This window comes from Acanthopagrus latus, chromosome 19 (assembly GCF_904848185.1).
Source record: "Acanthopagrus latus isolate v.2019 chromosome 19, fAcaLat1.1, whole genome shotgun sequence".
Classification (NCBI taxonomy): domain Eukaryota; kingdom Metazoa; phylum Chordata; class Actinopteri; order Spariformes; family Sparidae; genus Acanthopagrus; species Acanthopagrus latus.
Window position 1 is genome coordinate 10,431,480 of NC_051057.1, and position 25,581 is coordinate 10,457,060.

Sequence of the window (25,581 nt, forward strand, 5' to 3'; positions counted from 1 at the left end):
ACAAATATCTCTCCCAATATGTAGTATATCCATCCTTGGTTTATCCACATCTTGTGTCAATGGAGCATTTGTGTTCTAAGGGGATGTCAGTGCATTTCGATGCTAATCTGAAAAGGTCAAGTTCTGCACATAAGTCTATTGATTTTGCCAGTCTTTGACTAAGAACATCAATATGTTTTGGTTGATAACTTTGGTTTATTTCGAACTACCAGATGAATCTACTTGCTGTTCAGCAGCTACATTTGAGAATGATGAACAGACTAGCAGATAGAAACCAGCAGAGACCACAAGTTAAAAATTATTGAGATAGTGTCTTCAAATTAGATCTATTTGCTGTGTCTGGGAGCTGAATGTATAAGAATGAGACTGGTCTTAGTAGAGGCTGCATTCAGGCTGCAGTAACTTAGAATTTTATTTGCTACTGCAGTTGCATTGACTAGTGAATGACTTTCTCTCTTCACTTTACAAAATTGAGCTGGCTGAATGTCAAACTGAAAATGAAAACTGTTATAGTCCAAAGTAGTGTAGTGTAAAATTTTATTTGAGGTTGACTGTTTGTGCCTGTTAAAATGAGATACCCCGCTGTTTCAAGGACTTTAAATTCTCCAAGCCTGTATTAAAGTGCCATTCAGACTAAAAGCAGTTTTAGATAACCTTCTTCTTTCATTTCGCGGTACTGAAATGTGTACCCTATGCTCCTCTACTTTATCTAACTACAAATTATTTTGTTACTTGTTTCAGTCATTTTTTTCAGGGTTTTTAAAGATTTTTGAAATCTGGGAATATCTTTATTGTCTTTTTTGTCTGTTTTTACTTCTTTTTGGTGTATATGTACACTGAGCTGTGAGTTGATTGCAGTTTTGATCAAAGTATAGAAAAGCGTTTTGACATTGTTGTGTGCTAAGTAATGGACAGACTCAGACTGAGCCCCGATAAAAGCCAAGTTGATGCCTCTGTTACAGCTTTGCAACAGGTTGACTCTTTAAAATGAATTAAATATTTAACAAGATTAATATTGATTAAACCAGGTGGCATTGTTTTGATGCTCTAGATTGAGTTAGGCAATTGATTAGTCCTTTAAACTTGGAGCTATAGAAGATTGATAAAGTACATGACCTTCATGACACCTTGCTTTACCTTGAAGGTATAACTGTCATCTTGAAGCAGTGCCTGGGGGTTTCATCTCTCTTGAAGACTTTAAACCATACAGATGACTGAACAGGAATGAGTCCCCATGGAACATAGATACCATGCTGTTCCTGTGATTGGTAGACCTGGGTCATGTGATTATCAGACTTTGCTTTCATGAACTTGAACTACCACACTGTGGCTGGTTTTATCAGAGCAATTTAAAGGCAGAAGGGAACACGCTATATTTACTTTATAAAACTTTGTTGCATTGCAGTATCTGGTATGACCATTTTCCCTAAATCTTACCAACCTAGAATTATTTGTAGCTATTATTAGTCAGAGGTTTGGTTATCCCTGGTGGGTGATATCCTCCTGTTAAAAGTATAGTAGAGTCTGTTTGGAGAGGTACTTTACAGCTCTACAGCACCTACTCTACAGCTGAGTTAAGCTGCGTAAACCTGAAATAGCCTTTAGAAAATACCTGTGTGCTTTCTGCATGAAATGGAGTGATGCAATGAAGGCTGTATAAATATCGCCATGGTGGCAAAAAAACATAGTACCAAGCTGGGGGAAATGACTAAGGTCTTTTAGCAAGTAAGATGATTAAAAGCAGTTAATGAAATGGATCCTGACTAGGGGTTGACATTGGAGCCTCAGGTGCAGCAGTCATCCTTTATTTTATATTTAGCTATATGGTTCTGTTCTTTTTTTCATTTGATTGGCTGGGAAATCTGTTGGAAGTACATGATTTATAATGGAGTCTCAACTTGACAACCATTTCCTGGCAGAATTATAGTAGGTGTGATACATAGTTACATATGAAACAACTACACAAACAGAAATTGGGTATCAGGAACAACAGTTTTTGTTTTTTTCACATTTTATTGTCCTTTTTAAATACTTTACAGAATGAATGATCATGGGAGGGCATCTTTGTCTTTTTCTCCTCTCTGTGTTTTCTCTTTTTAAAGTTCCCTCTTCCTTTGAAAGAAAGAGGTCAGTGCTTCCACGAGTGGGCCCTTGTGAGTCAAAAAAATAAATGAATAAAGAAATAAAACTGACTCACCAAGACTTCAAAGACGAAAAGGCATGAAGGGAGAGAGAGAGCTGGGATGAGTCATGCCGTTAATGGGTGTGTCCATGACTCTAATTAGCACTCCTTCATGCATATTCTGACCAACCCTCTCTCTCTCTTGCCTCTTTTCCCTCTCTGTCTGTCTCTAAATTCACAGAATTTCAGTTGATTGTAGTTTAAACTCTCTATTCACTTCTGTCATGTACTCAAGTATCTCCATCTCCTTTATCTCAAATTTCTAACTCACTTCTTCTGACTCTCTTTTCTTCTTTCTGTTTGTCTCCTTTGGCTGGCAGAGTGTGACAGCAGGCAGCCTATATTTTTGTTAGCAGGGCAGGTAAACAGGCCAGTCAGTTAACCACAGTTACAAAGGAGGACACTAAAACTAAGTAGGCGTCTTTGGCACAGTCATGCTCATGACCACTGGTTTCTAGATTATGGTACAGAAAGCCCCAGAAGGCTGTTGTTCATCCCCAGAGGCACTTGTGGCACCCTACCTTACAGACTGTTCAATAATGGAGGCTTAACGTAATAACAGACTCCTCTTGTGTATTTCTGTGACTACAGTTTGTCTATAGAATACTCTGTTGACTTCTTGCTTTATAGGACAGCTAATTCAAGAAATAGATAGATGTGTGCACTTGATCCTTCTGCGATGGCCTCACATGTATTGACTTCTGAAATGATCTGAAGGGTTGTGGAGTTTCGACTGTGTTCAGTTGATGGATACACACGGATGTTTGATTCACAGTGACAAGGCACTGCATTCGTCCCCCTTTATCCGCTGGAAAATCCTTGGCACGCGACTCTCCATCGACTGAGAGCTAATGCGATATGATACTATGTTAGCTCCACTGGACCATCTCTTTTTCTCCTAGTCACTCATGCCTTTTTAAGTCCATGTGTATATATGAGTTTATGCACGTATTTTCATTTCATCCTTATACATGTCCCCCAAGCCCTGCTGACTCGTCTTTCCCAGAACCTCATCCTTTTTTTCTTGTTCCCGATTTTAATTTTGCTCTCTGTGTTTTCAGAGAGAGGCCTTTACATTTGTTCTGCAGTGTAATGAACAAATGCCTGCTGTCAATGTCTTCCTTGCCCCTGTGTCTTTGGGACTCCTGCCAAACACAGAGCAAGAGGGGGGACACTGCATCTCATTATTCTATAGCTGACGACTGGCAGTGTGTTCCATGGAGATTAAAAAATGAAATACAGAGGCATCCCTCTCTCTCTGTCTCTCTCGCCTTCTCTTTCTCTCTCTCTCTCTCTCTCTCTCTCTCTCTCTCTCTCTCTCGCTCTCTCTCGCTCTCTTATCTCATGAGTCGCTATACATGTTTCTCTTTCTATATTTCAATCATTCTTTTCCACTTCTGTTATGGTGCATCCTTGACTTACCACTTCACCTGCCACTCATACAAACATATACGCCATCACCCTTATCTGTAAGGTATACAAGCATATATATAAAGCATTCTGTGATGTCTGTCATTTGATGCTCTGGAACATCAGCAACGACACATAAAAGTCCTTGCTGAAAATGGACAGATTTAAAAAACAGAGGAGTGCTTTTTGTTGAGTGAGTATTCTTCACTGCTGCTACCTTTCAGCTATCATCTCCACACCTTTACTTTTTCTTTTATTTCCTCTTGTCTCTCTTGGGTACCTATTTGTCTCCTGCCACATTAATTTATCCTTCCCTTTCCACTTTCTAAAATTGCAACATGTCTTTATTTTTCTTTTCTTAAAATCCAATCTGTGCAACCCCTCTGCGCCACCCTTCCTTTCCTCATATACTGTACTTGTTACATATTTTGTCCTCTCTCTTCAACCTCTCCTCCTTACATCTTTTTTTTTTTCTCTCTCTTTTTTCTCCAGGCTCTCGTGGCTCCTACAGTAGTCAGCACAGTCAGGAGCCCCTTCGGCCTTTGGGATCCCCAGAGCATCACATAGATCCCATCTATGAAGAGCGCGTCTACCACAACAAGGGCCCCATGAGGAGCCTCAGTCAGAGCCAGGGGCCGGACACAGGTCCTTATCGCAACAACACTGGTAAAGTCCTCCCTGTATTTGTGTCGTCAATTACAGCTATGCAGTTTTATTGTCTAACGTCTGTATAGTCATGAGACTGAATTACGTCTTCATTTTAATTCTGTTTTTAACATGCCTCAGCTGAAAATGCATGTTATGACTTTTGTTTAGCTGAGGCAAATGTCATTTCCATGTAGAGGCTGCGTAATTATTGTATATTGATAAACTTAATAATTGAGCTTGTGTAAACTTAGATGAGAAGGCCAAAGAGGTGCTAAGTTTATATCAACATTTTATTTTGTCAGTCAGTCTCAGTCCATGCATTCACCCCGTTTTGCTTGTTGCTCACTTACCTGCAGTTGGGGATTTCAACCCAGTACAGTTATCCGAGAGCTGCCCTTAAGAACATTTTTTTTTTTTTCTCTGTGCTTTGGTATTTCTATTTTATGCAACTAATAACCTTACTTTTCGTCTGCTCTGCTGCAAGGCAAATGTTGTATAAATACTTACTCCACTACCTTAAGTACAAGTTAGTTACAACCCTGTTGGCTGTGCAGTAAGTAGGGATGTCCCGATCCGATCTGCAGCATCAGGGCCGATTTGGGCATTTTTTTCCACTGATAGGGGATCAGCAATTTTGAATGTGGACCCACGCCCGATTTTTTATTTTTTTTTTTCCTTACGTCATTGCACAATATGTGGCAGAACAGATGCATGCTTAACATTACTCTGGCAAACCTGTGAAAATATTTTAAATTAGAAAGCGAAAGCACTCCAGTGGCATCATGTAACATCTGCAATACGACCATTTCGAGAGGGGGCAAAAGAAGAGCTGCATTTAATAATACAAATTTGATACGGCACATAAAAAAACAAACACTCAAAGAACACAGCGCGTTCACACAAGCAACACCAGCAAAGGCACTGAAGCAACAAACAGTCGCCGATACTCTCAAAAGGAAATATCCTCGAGACAGTGACATACCCAAAAATATTACAGAGAAGGTAATTGAATTCATTGTGCTGGATAACCAGCTCATCTCCATGGTAAAGGGCCAGGGTTGTCTTTATCATCTGGAGTTTTGGAATCCTCGGTATGCCCTACCGTCTCAGCATTACATTACATTGTTGCGCGTAACTTTTGTGGGTCTCATACAGAAGAGCAAGTAAAACAGGCAATCAGGAAGATGCTGAACATGTGTGAAATAGACAAGCAACAGCCCAATGTCATTTACGTGACAACATACGGAGTATGAAAAAAGCAATGGATGATATGGAGGTACCAAGTGTTGGCTGCGTCACGCACACACTTCAGCTGGCTGTACACGTGGGTCTGCTGTCACAGTGCAGCGTCACAGACTCACCTACTAACGCAACAAAGATGGCCAATGTTGCAATAGCATATGCAGGATAAGAAAGGGCCATATGAAAGTATATACCTTGTTTCAACGAAATAAAAAAAAATATTAAGGAACAGCTTGGATGCAGGTTTTTTTTTTTCTTAATGCAGCTGTAATATACAGGAAAATATTAGTTAAAGTAGTTAGTTATAAAGTATTGGATAAGGACTCGGTATCGGCAGATACTAAAAATAGGTATATAAGGACTTGGATCAGGATTGGGGTAAAAAAAAAAAACCTGATTGGGCAGTAAGTAATATTATTCCAAAAAACACTGTATATAATAATAACTGGTTAATAAGTAATTTAACTATATTTGGCTGATAATACATTCCTGCTTTTACTTAATTAAAGTTTTGAATACATTACTTGTAGTGGAGTATTTTCAAGGTGTAGTCTGACAGTATTTTACTTCCATAAAGTCTCTGAATTCCGCTTACGCCACTCCTTAGCAAGTGTCAGGTGAAATGTTACAACCCATGTTTTGTTTCAGTTAATGGTCCTTCTTGGTGCTGTGTTGTCAGTCCCACTTTCCCATGTTCAACAATTGCACCCAGCCCAGAAACAAATGGCGAAAATACACAATAGAATATGAAATATTGAAAATACAATTGCCTTCCCTTTTGTTGTATTAGAAAGTTCACAGTCTGTGTTTTGTTTTTCTTTTCCAGTTGGGAATAAAGCACACCAGAAACATTTTCTATCAAACTCACATAGGCAGACACACTCATTCTCACACGCTCTCTCAGTAACTCCATTGTTGCCAGCAATGTATTTTTAATGGGGCCTCATTGAGCTTATCTCAATGTGGGTTTAGGTACGCCATGTTAATCCCATTACCGTATCATACCCACATGAAAACACCCAAGTCGGTCACGGCACGTTCACTGTTCCCTCGATGTCATTAACCAGCCTAGCCTTAATAGCTATCATTAGCATTTGGGTCAGAATCATAGCAGTAAATATGCCACTTCAGACCAGCATTTGAGTTGATCAGTTTGACTCACTTGAAAGGAGCAAGAATTGCCTTTAAGCGTAAAGTGTAGCTTATGAAGCACATTTTAGAGTTAGAGGGTCATTGGGTTTGCTCTTTTCTTTGTGGGATATCGCTTTGATTACTGTCGGTGAAATTCTGAACAGTATGAACGGTGATAGGATTGTCTTTTCATGCAGGAATTAATTAAATAAGTGTGCCTCAGAAGTGTACAGAGAGGATCCAGTGTTATCTATAATTTACTGTGCCTTGTATTTGTAGTTTCAATAGATGGGTATAAGAAAACTCACAAAGGAAATTTGCACTGCAGCTACAAAAATCAATAGACTGTGGATTAGACCATGTACATTTAATTGCAACGCTTGAGGTTTACAATAAGCTTCTCCTATGATACATTATTTTAATAGATTGTCTCATGTCGTTTGGAGTAAATTCTCCATCACAGTATATCAGAATGAACCTTTTCCACTCCATACACAATTTTACCCCCATCAGCTCAGCCCATGTAACTACTGTGGTAAATCAACACTCCAAAGCTGAACCACACCTTGAAGTCACTGAGGCGTTGAATTAAAGCTCTGCCTTAGCGCAGCGTGTTTTAAAGGCACGTGAGTAGTATGTGCAGTGAATAAAAGGGTTGTCTAATAAGGATTCATAATGCACAGAGTGATAGCCCATAGTGAACTGATAAGGCTATGCTGACATGGTGAGCGGTTAAGTCATTAATTATGTCATTGTGCCTTTTCTTGGCGATGGCAGCCTCACATTATTGGTTCATTAAGCTGGCATAGATCAATGTAATTAATGCTATAAGTCATTCCTTCAGTGGAAAGAGAACAGAGACATTTGTGTGGTTATTACACTCCAAAAATTTGCAAAGCTGTAGTCAGTGGGTCTATATGTGGTGCACAGTTGCCTGCTAATTCAAGACCAATTTAACAACAAAGCACTTGCAGTCAAATGAAGCTCACAGTATTCATTGAGAGCGTGGGCTACCGCGTTACTTAACTGGACACTTAACCATGAAGAGGAGCTGCATGATACAACAAAAGCAATTTAAGGGACTATAATTGTACATGCGCTGTTTTATATATTTTTTTTTACAGTGGCTGTTTCCTGACCTAGTTTAGGAACTAGAGACAAGAGGAGACAAACAGGGAGCAAACAGGACATGACGAAAAAACAAGTAAATCAGACACAAAGTGGGGTCAAGGCTAGTTTAATCAAACTGTGTAAGTTTGGTGAGGCACATGTCTGGTTAATAGCCAAACTGATCAAATTATGCTGCAATTTATTTGGCTCAATCATTTCCCATCAGTACACCATCACCTGCAGTCATATTTTACTCTATATTTTGAGGAACTTGTGTCTGCTGTCAGACTCCTCCATGTAGGAAGAGCATCAATAAACAAAAAGACGTGAAGTCATGGGAAGGTTGATGGCATTCTCTTGCGCTGCAGTCGACAGCAGTTTGACAACACACTTGCCAATTCAGTCAGATCCAGTTTAGGACTCCGTCAGCTGGTTAACCTGTCTTTCTGTCACAGCTCAGTTCACTGTGTTACTGTAGATTAACATCATTGTCACAACTTCTAAATACAACTGAGGAAAACCTAAAGATAAGTTGTTACTGAACCTCTGCTTCAACTGTGTGACTGTGTGTGTCCATATCTGGTCAAACCTCTCTCTTACATGCACTAACCCAGTTACTGTCTGCTGTCTCATCCACCTCATCCTTTTGTTGTCTGCCCAGCACGTATACACATTCATACACGGCGCAGTATTAATGTGCAAGTATGAGTGTGTGTCTACGTGTTTTAAGCACTTCGCGTGTGTGCAGGCGGCAGCTCGGCAGTGTTTCATTCTTGGATTAAACCAGGCCAGCGCCCCTGAGGACTGCAGGTTAATGTGGCCTATTTCGAGCGATTATTCCTGCATGGTCACAGTGTCTCTAATGCACAGATGCATACACACGCATTCTGGTACAAAGAGGAATCACAGCAAGAAAAAGCCTCAGGATATGGTTTACACATTTGTTTATTTTTCCACAAAAGAATGTTGTGTATTTTTTAATTCACCAGTTTGTCACATACATTTTTTTGTACTTTCTGTTTTTTCTTTTTTCCCCTTCTTTTACTTATATTTCTTTCTCCTATATCTCATCATAACCATTATTAATTCAGTCGACAGAGCACATCAGTGAAATATTTAGCTTTAACACTTTCACCTCCTTCCATGCCCTTTTTCTCTTGTCTTTCTTCCTCCTTTCCTCTGACCTTCCCTCCATGTTTTCACTCATTTTCTTCCTTCCCTCCTGCCTTTTCTCTTAAATTTTTGCTTCTGCACCTTCCCTCCTTATTTCATGAAAGCTATCTTGGACTGTATTAATGACTCTAACCACTGGGAATAACAGCAGCTCTGAATGGATGTGGCACTTTTTCTCTTTAATAGCCTATCATCAGAGCTGCACGTAGCTCAGGTGGTGACAGCGAGAATGGGTAGATTCAGTGCCATGGCTATTTGTCAGGTGCCTCTAGTAGTCAGGTTGAACTACTGCTGTTGATAAGGGGTATTATGTAGCTTAACATTGTTCCCCTCCAGTATCTTTGGAGGACACAGACACAAATTCTTCAACAATCATTAATCAATAAACCACACGAACAAGGTTATATTTTCTCCGCCATTAACAGAGCCTTCAGATAACCAATAATACAGAGCCACTTGGGAATTTGCATTTTGTGTCATGCTCAACAAGCATTTTACATCACATTTTCTTTCACTACAGAGACACTACTCCGCTCAGTCCTGTGGTTTTGTTCAAAAGTTGATGTCTTATCACCTGCCAACCAGACAGCACCATGGACAGTTCTTTATTCTGCATCCACTCCAAAGAGCTAAGCAAATTAGGAGCCTCAACTCCAAAGGACTCTAAAGTTTATTGTAGGTAAACCAGGTGTATTTGACAATAACCTCATGGGGTTTTAAGGGGGCTTTCTACATGTCTGTAAACATTCTTGCCATAATCTTCAGTCTTTACATACTTACATGGTGCTTCCTCTACCTCAGCCATCGAGAGCCTTGTTTCACTGACTCCTCTCCTAAATGAGGACTGACACTGTTTTTTGTGGATTAATAATGATTTTTTTTTTTGTTTAATTGTTTTGTCCTGTCCATTTTTGGATAAATAGGGTGAATGCTGTAGCGTTATAGAATCACAAAAAAATGTGAACACACACTTTTGTGATGAGGTTTCTGCAGTTAAATTCATGCAGTTCCCAGGACAAGGTATCACCTCTGTTACATTAGCATGTGTGTGTGTGTGTGTGTGTTACAATGTTACTTGAAACCAAAGTGAGATTATTTTTCTTGAAGTTGCCGCTCTACAGCACTGGTCCCTTCTGCCAGTGAGAATATGCACACATATGGTATGCATGCACTGTAGGAGGGAGAGAAAGAAATATGAAGCAGGCTTTACATCAGACCATTAAACCAATCTGCTTTCCCCCTTAAATCTGCTGTGTTCCTTCTGTAATGAGATCTGACATCCTAATGAGGGGGACAGAACAGAGAGAGTGATGAAGGAGAGAAATGAGAGAGAGAAAATAAGCCCAAGAGACCAGAGAGGAATAGGAAAAAGAAAGAAAGGACTTGAGAGAGGGTGACGTTACCGTGCATCCTCTGACCAGGAGGCAGGAAAAGTTCAGTGCACCTCTTGAATAGAAAAGGTGACAGATCTTTGAGAAGGAAGGAAGGATTTGAAAAGGCTCACCTTCATCTAACACATGTCTTGCCGTGTCCAAATGTGGTTTATGATATTACTTATAAGTGCTCTGTCTGTGTTTGAGCATTTAGGCAACTAGAGTTGATTGATTATTTGCAGTATTTATAATACATACCCATATGTATGCAACATACTCTAGGTTACATCTTCTTTAGCTTTTAGCCACATGCCATAACATAACATTTGCTCTGATATGGTTCCATAAAATAAAATGTACATATCATGATATCACTGTACAGTATTACAAAATATTAACACCCAATGGAATCACAGTGTTTTGCACCAATCACTGCCAATTTGTGAGTGACAAAAGGGCAGACTTATTTAACACGTAGCTTTGGAAGTTTAGCATCTCAGTAGACCTGAATCACCAGTTCTTTATCAAATAGCACCTGACAAAACCTCAGTGCAGTAAACTAAAGCACTGTGGCGTTGTTAGACCTTTTGGCTGAAGCATCTCCCCTGTTACTCTCGTGTGTCACTCACCAGGCTCGGTCTGTCGCCAGATTAGATTAGGTTTGTTTGGCCAAGATCAATTTGAGCTTGGCTCCTGATCCTGTTGGTCTTTTAATGAACCTACTGTCTTTTGAATACCAGTAAAGAGGGAGTTGTGAATTTACACTTACTTATAAAGGAATGTTTACTCCTGTGTGAAAACAGTCATGCGGGTTAAATGCCTGGTTGCTGAGTGTCATGCTGCTGCCAGCTCTGCAGTGAAAGACAATGTCAAATGCTGATTAAGTTGAGGCTCAGTTTAATGTTAAAAATTGTGAAAATGCAGCAAAGTAAGGAGAGGGGCTGAGGAAGAAGGAGAGGAAGAAAGGAAGGAAATTAGTTATTTCTCCACATTTTAAGAGGATTTTTCTCTGCTGTAGTCTGTTTTTTCACAGATGAACTTAACTGTGACAGGCCATAAAACCGTGACCTACAGTATTATTCAACTAAGAGGACAACAACTCAATTTATAAGTTGAATCCAGGTGACTTATATTGGAGCTTAAACTTGTACAGTATTTACAGTGAGTTTTTGCTGAAGCCTCAGAAAGCTTTAATTACCAGCTCAAAGCATCTGACTTTGTCCACAGATCAGCATAAATTCTTTCCCTTGCGAAAACATATGGCACTTCCTAAATGTGGGTTTAAGTCAAGTTGGTGCTGCTCACGAAGATACACACACGAAGACACATTTAGACACACACACACACACCACCACCACTTATACTGCTGATGATACAGGTCAGACACATACATAAAGCAAGCACAGGAACATACAGCCAAAAAAACAATTCTACTTGTGTCCCATGCTATCTCAGTTAACATGATTAGCATATTCAGTGTTTTTATCTGCAGTAATGAATTCATAACTACAGAGAGAAGCGTTCATTTGTTTTCGTCCTCCAAGATCATAGATAGATTCGAAGTCAGAACAAAAGAAGGATTGATTGTCTTCATCATATAAAAAGAACCATTCATATCCTCTGTTTAAAACATGTTTTATTCATTCATTGATTCGCAGTTTATTGTTTTACTTGCATTTTTTATTACCTCTGTGTTTGCTCTTTGTCCCCCTATTGTTCCGTGTCACACCATAAATACAAATACATGATCTAGCCTCACAATGATGTGATATTGTTAACAGTCCCTCTGTGGGAGGGTTTCGCAAAACACCGTTTAGCCTCTTTTCTCTGTCCCTATGTTATTTCAACCAAATCATTCTCAAACGTGCTAAGCTAGTAAGTCCTGTTCAAGTTAAGTGTGTTATGCATCGATTTGCTAAACCCACTTATCTTATCCAGGGTCGTGAGGATCTTATTTTAGCACACAGTGGGCGAGAGGACACTTACATGCGGCAGAAGAAATGTATATAACACCAGGGTGATAAAGAGTGTCCAGTCCATCTAACCTGCATGTCTTTGGGAGGAGAAAGGAGCATCTGGCGGAAACCCATATAAACACCGAGGATGCAGTGCAAACTTAATACAAAAGGCTGCAGCTGTTGGTTTTGAATCCTTGCCGTGAGGTGAAAAAAAACTGAGCCACCATTTTCCCAATAACTGTGATCCTTTTGTGTAGTAACTATGAGCCTCAAATATCCATAAGATTAGTGTCTTGTCAGTCCTCACATTCTCAGATATTATGCATTTTTGTGCCATAGATTAATGAAATGCTGTCATATGAAATCAAACCTTGTGAAATAAAAAATCTCAGGCAGATGCTAACAAGCACATCTTCTTAGCAACAGCAACAGTGTGCTATTGTAAGACAAGGCAAACTAAGACAGATTTAATGTATAATGCCTTGTAGAAAAGGCAAAGGCAATTTCAAGTCTTTCATCCATTAGATTGTTAGTGTAATTAGCTGAAATAATTGTTAAAGGCTTTATACAGATTAAAACAACGAGCATGAAAATGACAGTGTGTATTTTATGAGAATTTTTCTTCCGTACATGTTTACATGCTGCACATGCAATACAAGAATGTTTCCCTTGTAGCTACGTGAATAAATATATGGTTTCCTTCAGTTGGAAAAATATGAAGCTCATCTTTTTATGACTTTCACGATTGTCCTTCTGCATGAACATTTAACTGTAGCCACTGGCCCGGAGCCCCTGCTGTGTCTGAGTGGCACCCTTGGAGAAAGACATGGCACCTTGACTCATAGAGACAAGTGTCCTACAGCTCCCACACTGTAAAACGCTGTATACTTGATACTGAAAGTGCAAAGCAGGGCATTTGTGTGTGTGTGTGTGTGTGTGTGTGTGTGTGTGTGTGTGTGTGTGTGTGCGTGTGCGTGCGTGTGCGTGTGTGCGTGTGTGCGTGTGCATGCGTGGCCTCCAGTGCTTCCAGCTCAGGAACATCAAGAGCTGTGTGTTGGCCAGGAGGCTCTCCCAGGGATAAACAGAGGGAGAAACTAATCCTTACTCTCCTCCACATCCAAGCTGTGTGTGTGTGTGTGTGTGTCGCTCCATCCGTGGCTGCTGTAGGCAAGGTTGAAGCATGAGTGTGAATGCAGTTGCATGACCTTAAAGTATTAGAAAAAGACATATTACATGCACACATGTAGTCCACGTCAGTCACTTGCATATTTAGTAAATCCCTGTTTCAGTGCTTGTGTGTGTCTATGCCAGTGCGCGTATGCGAGAGCAATAGAGACTGTACTGAGGGGTTTTGTGTAATCGTGCTGAGCACTGAAGCGTGTCGAGAGAAAGGACATGTCCTCAGCTCTGATCACATAGTCTACTACAACCACAATAGAGGGAGAGAGATAGTGAGACAGAAGGGTGTTAGGGAAGAAAGCGAGAGAAAAACATGAAATGAATGGGGATGGAGGGAGGGTGACACAAAAAAAATAGAAGCAGAGAGGGAATGAAGTACAGAAGAAGAGGGAGGGCAGTGAGCGTTTCAGAAGAGAAAAGATGGATGGAGGTATAGACAGGGAGGGACAGATGTAGAGGGGGAAAGAAAGAAGTAAAGAAAGGAGAAAAGGGCAAGGGATTAAAGGAGAAAAAGAGAGTGACAGAGACAGAGTAGGGTTGAAAGAAATGGAGGCAGAGATGAAAGAATGAGAAGGGAGGATGGACATGGAAAAGCTCTGACGATTGGTTTGATCTCCCTCTAGTTTTTTTTTTCTCACTCCCTATCTCTTTCTCTCTCCCTCCCTTCTCCCGTTTTTCTTCCACCTCTTGTACATTCAGCGAGGGCTCCCTCATCTCAGCAGCCCAAAGAAAAAGTCAGGCCCACTCTGAGCTAGCCAGCCCCTCAGCCGGATGGCTAATTGCAGAGGTATCACTGTGTCAAATGACTAATAGAGTTTCCCTTCCCGTCGCTAATCTGCCAGCAGGAGCACAGCCGCGATTTGTTTACTCTACGCCGAAGCGAGGGAATACAAAGGCACACCCGCCCCTTTTATTTCCTCCCAAGCACAATTTCACGCCGCCAGAGCGTTAGGTGTGAGAGGTGTTAGTGGAGCTTCATGTATGTGTGTGTGTGTGTGTGTGTGTGTGTGTGTGCGCCTGTGTGTGTGTGTGTCTGTTTGCACACACAAGGCAGATTTCATTATTTGTTTAATATTTCATGAAACGGCACAGCGACTTTGTCTCATGCTGGGTCTTTAGCAGATTCATAAAAGACACACCCTTTCACACACATGCATATTTGTTTACTCAACTTGAGAGAGCCTCTCATTTTTATGTTTTATTGCAACAACAGTTATTTTTATCATCTATTAATCCATTGATTATTTTCTCAATTAGTTGTTTAGTCTACAGAATGTTAAATTCTGGAAAATGTTGAATCAGTCATTCCTCAAAACCCAAAATGAAATCTTGCATTGTCTTGTTTTGTCCACAACCCAAAGGTATTAAGGTTTTTGCCATAAAGGAGTAAAGTAAATGAATAATATTTTTACTTAAGAAGCTTAAATTAATTTTCATTACACTGCAAAATTACTCAAACTATCATGAATAGTTAGTGATTATTATAATAGTTGACAACCTATTTATTGACAGATTAATTGTTGGAGCTCTATTTTATTCCATAACCCCAAACCTAAACTTCCAAATACATCCCAAACTTTTAGTCTAATTCTAATCTTGAACTGACACGATGTCTTTTAAGACTGGTCGAAAATGCCCATTTTCTCCAGAAAGTCTAAAACCCGAGCAGTTCTCACAAGGACAGGATTACAAAGACACACATGCATGCATAAGCAGGCGCCCACACACTGATTTTTTTGCCAGGCAATACTGGCCCCAAAGGTCAAGTCATCAGTCAGAACACACCATTACCAGAGCAAATGATAAATTCAGCAGCACTCAATTTACTTAAGGTAGGGGAAGAAGAGAGGGAGAGCAGACAGAAAGATTGAGTGAAGAAGAAAAATGGAATGCATAAAGAGGCATGGAGAAGCTGAATACAAAGTAACAGAATGTGAAAACAAAAGGACACAGTGGGCAGGACATTTTGGGGGATTTCTCTGTCTGAATGATATCTACCAACCTCCTTATCGATTTGTTCTCTTTTCCCTGTTTCAAATTATACACAAGGACATCCCTAGTCAGTGGGCTCAGGCTATGAAAATAAATAGACAGGCATTTTTTCGCGTGTGTTCTCCTTCCCTCTCCTTTTTCCTGTTCTCCCATCACATCTCGGGCTCTCGGGTTGGTCCTATTCGGGTGTCAAGTCTCTCGATGAGTGCACACTGACACTGGTAGTGTTAGGCCTAAAGCCAGGGCTACTAATGAGACATTCAGAAAGACAGGCATAGTACAGACACCATTCAAAGTACAGAAAAGCCTGGGATTTGCTTCTGATGGGAGTAACTCTGCATCATTACCCTCCTATAGCCTCTGTACTGTCGCTAACTCCGTTGCCTCTCGTTTCCTCCCTCTGCCCTCTCGTTTGGCTCTTTTCTAAACCGCAGCTCCATCCCTTGTCTCGTAGCTGTTTCTCTGTTTTGTTTTTCCCAGGCTCCCCTCACTGTTTCTCTATCCCTGCCTAATTCTTTGGATCTTTGTCAAATTTGGGGCATCAGTTGAGGAGCCTGCACAGCCATTAGCCTCATGGGCATTGCATGGCAAAGTTTGAAAATTGGGATTTTTCACTGTCTTGCTAGCAAAGGATTTTTGTTAACCTGATTTTAGAGGAAATAAGAATATGCTAATGTGGTTACATCATCTAAAAGACTCCTTGTGCCTCTGGTGGGTCGACTAATGGAGTTTACCAGATTTGGTGAGAATAATTTAAATAAGAACTTTAGAAAATTATTGTTGAGGATTGGTTTAATCTGTCTCATGAACAAAATTTGTTGGGCAGATCAGACATTTGTGTGTGTGTGTGTGTGGGCGTGCGTGTGCGTGTGTGTGTGTACATGTGTAAGTGAGGAAGAGTGAAAAGGAAAGACATAAGAGGGTTGTGAAGGTCAAGTAAATGCCACCACTCAAGACAGTATTAAAGAGCAGTTTTGTTGGTCACATAACGATGAGACACTCAACCTTGGGACACACACTCACATTCACATAACCCTCCATTCCTTTGTTAATACAGTGTTTATGCATGTAAGGGGGCTTATATAATGTGTAAATGTGTGTGTTTATATGCATTCCCACTTATGGGTCCTCTGAGATGGATGGGAATGCCTGTGTCCTCGCCCATGTGTGTATGTTGTGTGCGTTCATGTGTTGTTGCTTGTGCTCCCATTCCCATCCACACACATTTTAAAGGCTAATTCTTTATATGAGGAGGCGCATTAGCCTCTGTTAAAGCTCCAGTCTACCACACAGCCACATTGATTTCAAGGCTCTGTGATTTATCACACAATCCCTGAAGAACACATTTATGGTGTTTTTGCATGTGTGTACACGTGTGTTTCTGTGTACACACACCCTGGTCGTAATGACAGATGAGACGGACCCCCCCCACACCGTCTGTCCCAGTGTTTTTACAACCAGAGAAACGAGTCCCCCAGACTCACATTAACACCTTGATATATCACCGATCTGCCGTTCCAACACGACGGGGAGGAGAGGTGACAGGTACTGTGCCCCTGTAGGCTGCTTGCATCGCAGAAGAAATCCCAATTCAATTTCCATCTCACTCTAAAGAGAGATAGCTTGCTGTTTTATTTTTTGTTTTTATTTCATGTATTTTTTTAGTCCTTATTGCTCACCAGGCAGCTGTCTCATTCTGTGGGAAAAGTTGCTGCAATCATCCTCTTGCTGTCCACAAATTCGCTTAGTTTACTTGTTTTTTATAACATGGCGGGCTAATGAGTCATTTGAGTGACAAGGTAATGCTGTTTACAAATCCTTAGTGTTATGGAAACATTTGCTTAAGGTACTGTAATTCACATAGGAAAACAACTACTTTTCCATACATTTCTCAGCTTTTGAATCTCTATTCCACCTCTAGACCACCTACGGCCTCTTGGCATATCAAAGGGTGATTTTGCCTTTGCTGCTGGGACTCAGTCACCCCCCCTCGGTTAGATCTGCTGAGACTGTGAATGGCTTTAAAAAACATTGTTACTGACTTGCTGTCGTGGAGACAGGGCTGTAATTTTTTAAATCATTTTGGGGGATTTATTTTCACGTATATTTCACGTATATTGTTTCTTTTGCTAAGTTGGTCACATTCCTATTAACTAAAGTAAATGCAATTTTAAATGAATTAAGTTGAACAATTCAATCATGCTTTGTCTTTACTGTATTATGAGGAAAATCATACTATTACAGCTATAAGATGCAGAAAAAAAACGTAGTTTCAGTGCTACATTGTCAATACTGTTTAAAGTAGTTAGTAATAGGTAATTGTGTGTATTTTGTATTTAAGCTTTCATCACACCTCAGCTCAACTTTTGACGACTTTTCTCTTCTCTCTCTTGAATCCTTCCCTCTGTTGAACACTGGTCCTTGTTGTTAATCCTGGGCATGTGGCCAATATTTATCCGTCAAAATGGAGACATGGTTGTCTTCTCATAACAACCTGTTCATCTCTTCTGCCTTTTTGCTTCTCTCCTCTCTTCTTGTCTTTTCTCCTCTCCTTTCTCTCATTCTTTCCTTCTCCCCCTCGCCTCTCCTATTGTCTTCTCCTGCCCTCCTCTTCTCCCTCAATCCCCTCCTCCTCCCTGTAGACCTGACCCAGCGTGTCCATGACCAGGTCCTAAGTTATGTCCTCTGTCCCTACTTTCCCGCCATAGCTCCCTCCTCCCCTGGTGTCGACTCCGCCCCCTTGCAGCGCACAGGAAGTCACGGCACCGCTACAGGAAACTACAGCCGTGGTGGGAGCAACAACTATGCCACAGTGGGACCAGGCTACACCTCAAGCGGAGGTGGTGGAGACTTGTATGGCTCAGACCCCTATGTGGCGGACCCCTACCGCACCCTTCAGTACTGCCCCTCGGTGGTGGAATCACCCTATAGCAAGTCTGGACCAGCCCTACCACCTGAGGGCAGCCTGCAGCGTTCACCTTCCATCGACTCTATTCAGAAAGACCCCAGGTAGGACAAAAGGAGTGTTTGTGGCCATGAATGTGTATTTTGTGCCGTATGTGTGTTTTGTGGGCTTCGCTGGGCCAAAATGTGCTCAAGATCATGGAGCAGAAGACGATTCAAGGCACTTTGAAAGGACAAATGTGACAAATGATCCATGTGCATGTTTGCGAGAGGATTTAGGTTTGGTAAGATTGCGAAGACACTAGAGTCTCCAGTCCTGGTGCTGTCTTCCTGAAAGTTGCACACTCTCACTATCACCACAACCAACCACCCCTTGTAACCTCTGCATTACAGCCTCCATGAGCATTTCCATGTCCACACTGGTAAATAAACACGGTGTTTGTGGAGGAACGTGTGCTATTGCACCTATTGTACAAAGCCTAGATGAAAAATAGGTGAGAAGAGAAGAAAATAGGAGATTAAGAGTCGTAAATATGCTGATGCATACAGACATGTCCAGCTAGAGCTTTATTAAACTGGTAAGCTGTGGTTGCTTTGAGCAGAAGTAAATGAAATAAAATTCTATTTTCTTTTCGTTTCATGACATACAATCTTACGATTTTCAGGTGGCACATTGTTTAAAGTCTAGATTACATCTGTTAACTCGCTATGTTTTGCAACTGTGTTCTTGACCACACTCACCGTGTACCACTTTTAATGTCAGTTATGTCCACACAAAGACAAAACACATTTTTCCTTTATTGATTTATCTGTTTTTGTTGGTTTATATGAGTTTGCATCCGTGGGGAAGGCTGGTCTGGCTAATAATTTCTGAAGTCTGAAGGCTTATCAGGTACGAAAACACTGTGCAGCAATTTATGATACCACAAGAAGGGATTTGTAAACTCTCAAAAGTTGACGTCAACAGCTATACTTTTATCAGCTGTCTAGACTGTTTTAAGGCAAACGGCAGAATTACCATGTTTACCTTTCAAAATAATTTACCAGGAATATGCACTGACTGACCCAGTACGTTGGCAGATGAAGACATAAGCCAGGTTCAACTTTTCTTGGCAGGCACCTCTTCGTATTTTTTTCTGAGCCATATCCGTTGAGCCCAAATAATGAATCAAACATGTTAAGAGAGAAAAACTAATAAAAACCAGTGTTTCTCCCGTCACTTACCGTTTGCTTTAGAAGCTCCATTTCGCCTCCTTTTGTGTCATGCTGTGTGTAAAAGAGTCCGACTGCGCTGTGATCACTTCCATCCTCTTGTCTTTGCAATTAAGCAAAAGCTAAGGCTCCCCTCTTTATTTATATATACGTATTTCACAGGACTCTTGATGTATAATTCCTTTAATTACAGAGCAAGTGGGACTGAGACGTGCATGGATCAAGTCTCAGCAGCAGCTGTCAATCACAGAGGAGGGAGACAGGGAGAGCAAGCAAGAGACAGAGAATGGGTGAGGGAGAAAGAGATGACAGAATAAGAGCGAGAGGATTGGAGAGAATTATTTAAAACAAAAGTGAAAGATTGACCGAATGACATGAGCACCGTCAAATAAACGTATATTCATCTAATCTACAAAGCTGTACAAAGCATGTTATAATGAGGCCATGATGGTTTACTATTAATGCAGTATGACTGACCAACTCAAGACTGCCTTCTTTTTCACACAAACACAAATCCTCTCTAAAGTTTTCTCTCAGTGAAAAAAGTATTTATAGGTTGGATTTAATTTGCAAGTGAAACAGAATTCCCAGAATGTGCTTTTTTCTGTTATTGGCTGTGTATAGTAAACACAGTGAGTCACGTCAGAGCACTTTGCCTTTTCTCTTTGTAAAAAGCAAACCCTCTTTTTCCCCTTCCACTAAGTGTGTGAAGCCTTTGTTTTTTGCAGTTTGTTGTCTGCACTGTGATGTTTGTATACACAGAAAACTCTTCCTGAATCCAGCAACAGTCAAAGCAGTAGTATATGTTCTTTTTCTGTAAGGTATATCTCTACCAGCAAGTTTTGTGACAAAGGCACATTAGTCACACCATAACAATATAAACAATTGAAACAGCAAGCAGAAATAAGTTTCTCAAAGAGACGTGGTAGATGGAAGAAGCAGGAGGTTAGCACAGGTCACCAAGATAAGGAACTGCCTCACGGATTGCAGCATCATATGAGAAGTATCTACACAAACAGTTAGAGGAGGAAGATCATGGCAATGTTGTGAATAAACAGGGGAAAATACATTGTTATGCACATCAGAGAGCCTGAATTTTTAATGCTCATTAAAGGATAATCCTGTAAATGTATTAATCTATTTATAAAGCTGGGGAGATCAAATGTTGTTTTCGTACAGTAGGCCTTTCATTACTGTGCAATACGGATGACAGCTTTTGGATGTTTTCTGCTTTTGCAGTAATCTGCTTGAACAAAGGTGGTGAAAACATTCAAAAGTTAATTACATTATTTTACTAATTAGGGAATTTAAATCAATTTTTCATTGCAAATGATGTAACTGCTATGTAGTTTCATCAACTTTTTTGTTTTCATGATAACATGGATAGTATCAGTCTGATAGTGATGTAGTATACCTGTGGGCAGTGTTGGGTAATGGTACATAACGTTACAAGATTACTGCCATCGAAAAGTAACACATCTGGACAGTATAACATAGTAACATGTTGCAAAGCGGTAGCCAACTGTACGTGTAGCTTTGTGTTTTAACTCTGCAATCTAATAATAGAAATGACTATATGACATTTACAGCACTTTATTTAGCTAGCAATCTGACAGGGAACTGGGCAGAGGCACACCGTATTAGGCACAGCTGTTTCAATAAAAGCAGCACAACAAGCACTTATCCTCCTAGCACAACCTGCATTTCACCATGATGGTGTTCTTGTCCTTTTCACCCAAAAAATCAAAATTAATGGGAATGTTTCCACAAAGTTAATGCTGTTCTCTCTGCCATCCCGCTACAATGAATGAGCTAGCTATGCATACGCACTGACACAACTCTAGGCTCACTTTCTGTTGGCAGACATTCTCCTGCTGAGCAGCAGAAGAGAAACAAACAGTGCAAATGCTTCAGGGATTTTGTTTTTGTGGCGACAAAATGAAAGGAAAAGACAGCTTTTTTTTTCCAGTAACAGATTTCTTTTTATGAAAAACTAACAAAATAACAGATTACTTTCTTACAAGTTACCCCCAACACTGCCTGTGGGGCATAGACAGATCACATCACACCCATACGAATCTTTCCTTTCCGAACCTTATCTATATATTCTTGATCCCGACTGAACAACTAATAAAAGTCATGATAACACAGCTGATCAGCACACCTTTTGTCTTTTTTTCCCTCTAGAACTGACAAATACTTAAGAAAACAAACCACAGCTAAAAATCAAAAGTAATTCCAGTTTTTCTCGCAACTTTTTTAAAACTGAGCTTTTGCAGATAATGTAGAAGCTATTTTTTGAGGTATAATTAGTTTCCAAACTTATACACAAACCATAATCTGTACTGTACTTGCAAGAAAGTGTTTATTATTGGCCCATTGGAGTCATTAACACAGTTACTCGTACAGAAGCACACATAAGAGATTACTTTGTCTTCCTTACTGCTTCAAGCTTCATATACTGCATGCACACACAAACAAAAAGACATTGTGTTTCCTCCCGTTGCATTTTATTTTAAACATTAAATGTCGCCCTACCTCTATTAAAGAAATGCAACTGTTTTGTAAATGGTTCAGATATTTTGTGTGTTGAATGCCCCCTGCTGAATGCCATAAAACCTTACTTAATTAAAAGTTAAAGCTATCCCTTACTACTTAAAAATTCAGACTGTACTAGCTGGAGCCTGATGGCGTGAGAATGCTTTTGACTTAGCGTGCTGTTTACTTTTAGTTAATTTAGGCCAGCCATAAATGAAAGTACACAATGGGTAGATTTTCATAGCAGTACCAATCCCAGATCTGTAACCATTAATTGGACACAGGGAAGGGTAGGTAAGTGATAAGGAGGGTGGAGTGGCTGTGACAGAGACACCATTCACACTATTACAAGACACTGCACCATCAAAATGATTTGAAGGCTGTTTGGGTTCAGTTACCTAACATTGCTTTAAATGCCTAAGTATAAGATTGTATCAAAACTTTAGCCCATCACATATGGATTATGTTGTTGCTAACAACATGTTTCCAGATTTTTAGAGGGCATGGAATACATTTTGCACATACACAAAGGCTTACAAATGCCTAGTATTTGTTGCTAAATCCAGACATTATCAGCAATAACTAAACTGTGCCACAGGCTATTAACTTTATTTTCTTTACTTTGAATTGTCTTACTTGTACCTGTCATTTCCTCATGAAATAAATACTATATAAAGTATGATTTTCCCTCTGTACTTCATAAGAAATATTTCCCTGGTAAACTAAATATATTCTTATACTTAGTTTAGCAGCTTTCTTTCTTCATGTTTCGAAAGTCGTCTTAATCTCAACTTAGATTTACTGTATATGAAAATGCTTTCAAATCATCACATTTTGATTTCTACATCATCCATTACTCTACTTTATATCATATCATCCATTTGTCTTTGCCATGAGGTTAAATGGCCTCCTACTCAAACTTCACTCTCTCTCTTGCTGTAATTGGATCTAGCTGAGCTAACATGAAGTGCTAAATGAGTTTGCAGCAATTAGAGACAAGGAACACTCTGAGTGAGGGCAGAGGTTATGTCTGTATGTGTTACTGACTGTGTAAGTGTGCAGTGTGTACTTAGGAGTAGACTATGTGTCATTTTATTATTCACCAGCATAGTCTCTGCCTATCTTCTGTCTGTTACTGTATTACATGCATGTCTATACGCGTAAGCATGATGTGTGTGCTCATGTGTGTGCATGGTAGCCACTAATACAGTTACCTGTAGGGGCTATTACTGTTGCAGAAGAGCGAGCACAATAGAGCAGAGGTGAGGACAGCGACACAAAGAGAAAACTCAATAACTGCTAATGGATGGGAGTGAAGAAAGGAGAAGAGGAGGATGAGGTGGGTGAGGAGGAGAGGGAAATTAGGGGAGGGAGAAGGGTGGTGAAGATTAAGCTCTATGGAGGGAGGCAGATGAACGCTGCAGAAGAGGATGGAGGGAGGGAAGAAGGGAGGCACATGCAGAGAAGAGGGTGGCAAATGAAGAAAGGAGGGGAAAAATAGAGCGTGTTAGACAGAGGAAGATAAAGATGGAGGGATTTGAATGAAAAGAAGAATGAAGGAGCAGAAGTGAGGAGAGGGTTAGAGCATAATGTAGATAAGTGTTACCCTTCATTGTTTTATTTATTATTTTCCTTTACGCTCTCTCAGTGAAAGAGATTCTCTCCCCCACTGAGTTGCCTTCTTAAATTGGATATTAAAAACAATGCAGGGAGTGAGATGAAGAGGACAATGTTGAGCACAGACCCACAGAACCAATAAAAGTAGGGAGGGTAAGAAGGGAAGACAAAAACCAATAATGAAGGAAATGAAAAAGGAACAAATAAAGGGGATTGGGAGAAAGTTAAATGAGGGTAGAAAGCACAGAGAGACATTTGTTCAGGGAATTAGGGAGACATACCTTGAGGGATCGAAAAAGAAATACGAAAGTAGGAGGGGAACGATGCAAGGCATATTAGGGGTCTGTGAGTATGGACTGGGTGGATAGAGAGATGAACAATAGCTCAGGGAGTTAGGGACCAAGAAGGTGTGGGCTAAGGGTTCGTGTTACAAAGCTTGGGAGATTAGGAGGCAAGAAATAGAGTGAAAAACATCATGAAGGAGGACGCACAGTTAGTGCAGAAATGGGGATTCAGAGGAAGCAAAAGTTATAACATTGTGATCAAAAACCAGACTACAGTACAGCTGCAACTGAGGGGGTGTGCTTGACTTATCTCATCAAATGCTCAAACTGTCTGAAATGTAGAGGCGGCACTTGAAGATAAGACAACTCAAACTCCCCGCATTTACATTTTCTCCACAAATTATCTATCTAGTTGTGACACTGGTTGTAGTGTTTGTGATGTTTGACGTTAAAATTGTTTTGTTATGATCAAAGGTGGTTTCCATTTCAAGCAAACCATAGTCAGCAATCCAAGAGTTAAAGCCACATCACTACAACAATAGATGTAGAACACGCATTGTATAAGTGAAGGTAAAAGGAATAGCCCCTGTGCCCATTATTTGGTTCAATACAATGGAGCTGCTGACATGGATTTGCTATTTACAGTACCTTGATATGATGTGATCTGGTGTGACATGTCATTGTCACTGCTATGTATTTACTGACAGTGCTTTTTGGCTTGCAGCCCAAACACGTCGCTCTATTTATGGAAAATCTGCAGTGGTCAGCAGTGACCCTGTAGGTGTGTGTCTGTGAATGGGGTCTGTGTGTTTGTGTGTCCAAGGCTGTGTCAAATACAGGGAGGTTGAGACTGTGTGTGTGTGTGTGTGTGTGTGTGTGTGTGTGTGTGTGTGACTGTGCATGTGCATGTGCATGTGCATGCGCATGCGTGCATGTGTGACATTCAATTGTGATAGTGTGTCATGTCATTGTGTTTGTGTGTGTTTTCGGAATCACAGAAAGAGAAAATTATTATGCAGTGATAACTGTTGTCGTCACTTGGGCACTCCTATCAATATCTTTTTATGTATGTGTGTATGAGAGTTTAACAGAGCTCATGTATTCCCTTCTCGCAGCCCTTGTCTGTTTGTTTGTAAGCGCATTGCTCTGTGTTGGATATATATGGTTTATGTATGACTCTACACATGAGATACCTGCTTTAGATGGAAATTTAGGTACTTGCAGCCTATGTGTCTGCACATGTGTGAGGTCCTGACCATAAGATCATACTCAGAGTGAGTAAGACCCACGCACATCAACAGTGCTCAGTTTACCATATGCTGCCCCTTGAGATTTCTATTGAGCAAACTGGAAACTGATTCATTGGCGTTTACTTGGAGTAGTTCTTTGCTTGGCTGTGTCAACCGGTGTCCTAACTGCATGCTGATAAACGACAAATCAACCTGATTTCCTGTTGGAGTGTCCTAACAAGCTGCAAGTGAAGTTGCAAGGGAACACCCTGTTTCTACTTCATTCCTGTTGCTAATGTTGAAAGTGTGATGAATGAGGAAAGGTTGATTCATGAGTTTAAAATGAGGAGTTACAATGCTGTCTCTTCTTACGACATAAACTTAAGTAAAGTGCCGACT

General features: G+C 40.4%; 1 protein-coding gene across 9 annotated transcripts in view; it reads left to right on the forward strand.

Moving 5' to 3' along the window:
* The window catches only part of ctnnd2a (catenin (cadherin-associated protein), delta 2a), a 253,938-nt gene that overhangs the window by 124,086 nt on the left and 104,271 nt on the right, over positions 1 to 25,581 (forward strand). For all 9 annotated transcript variants that reach the window (XM_037078443.1, XM_037078439.1, XM_037078440.1 and 6 more), the window contains 2 exons: positions 4,085 to 4,258; positions 18,107 to 18,407. In XM_037078443.1, the coding sequence (XP_036934338.1) occupies positions 4,085 to 4,258; positions 18,107 to 18,407 (475 nt within the window). The remainder of the gene's footprint in view (positions 1 to 4,084; positions 4,259 to 18,106; positions 18,408 to 25,581) is intronic.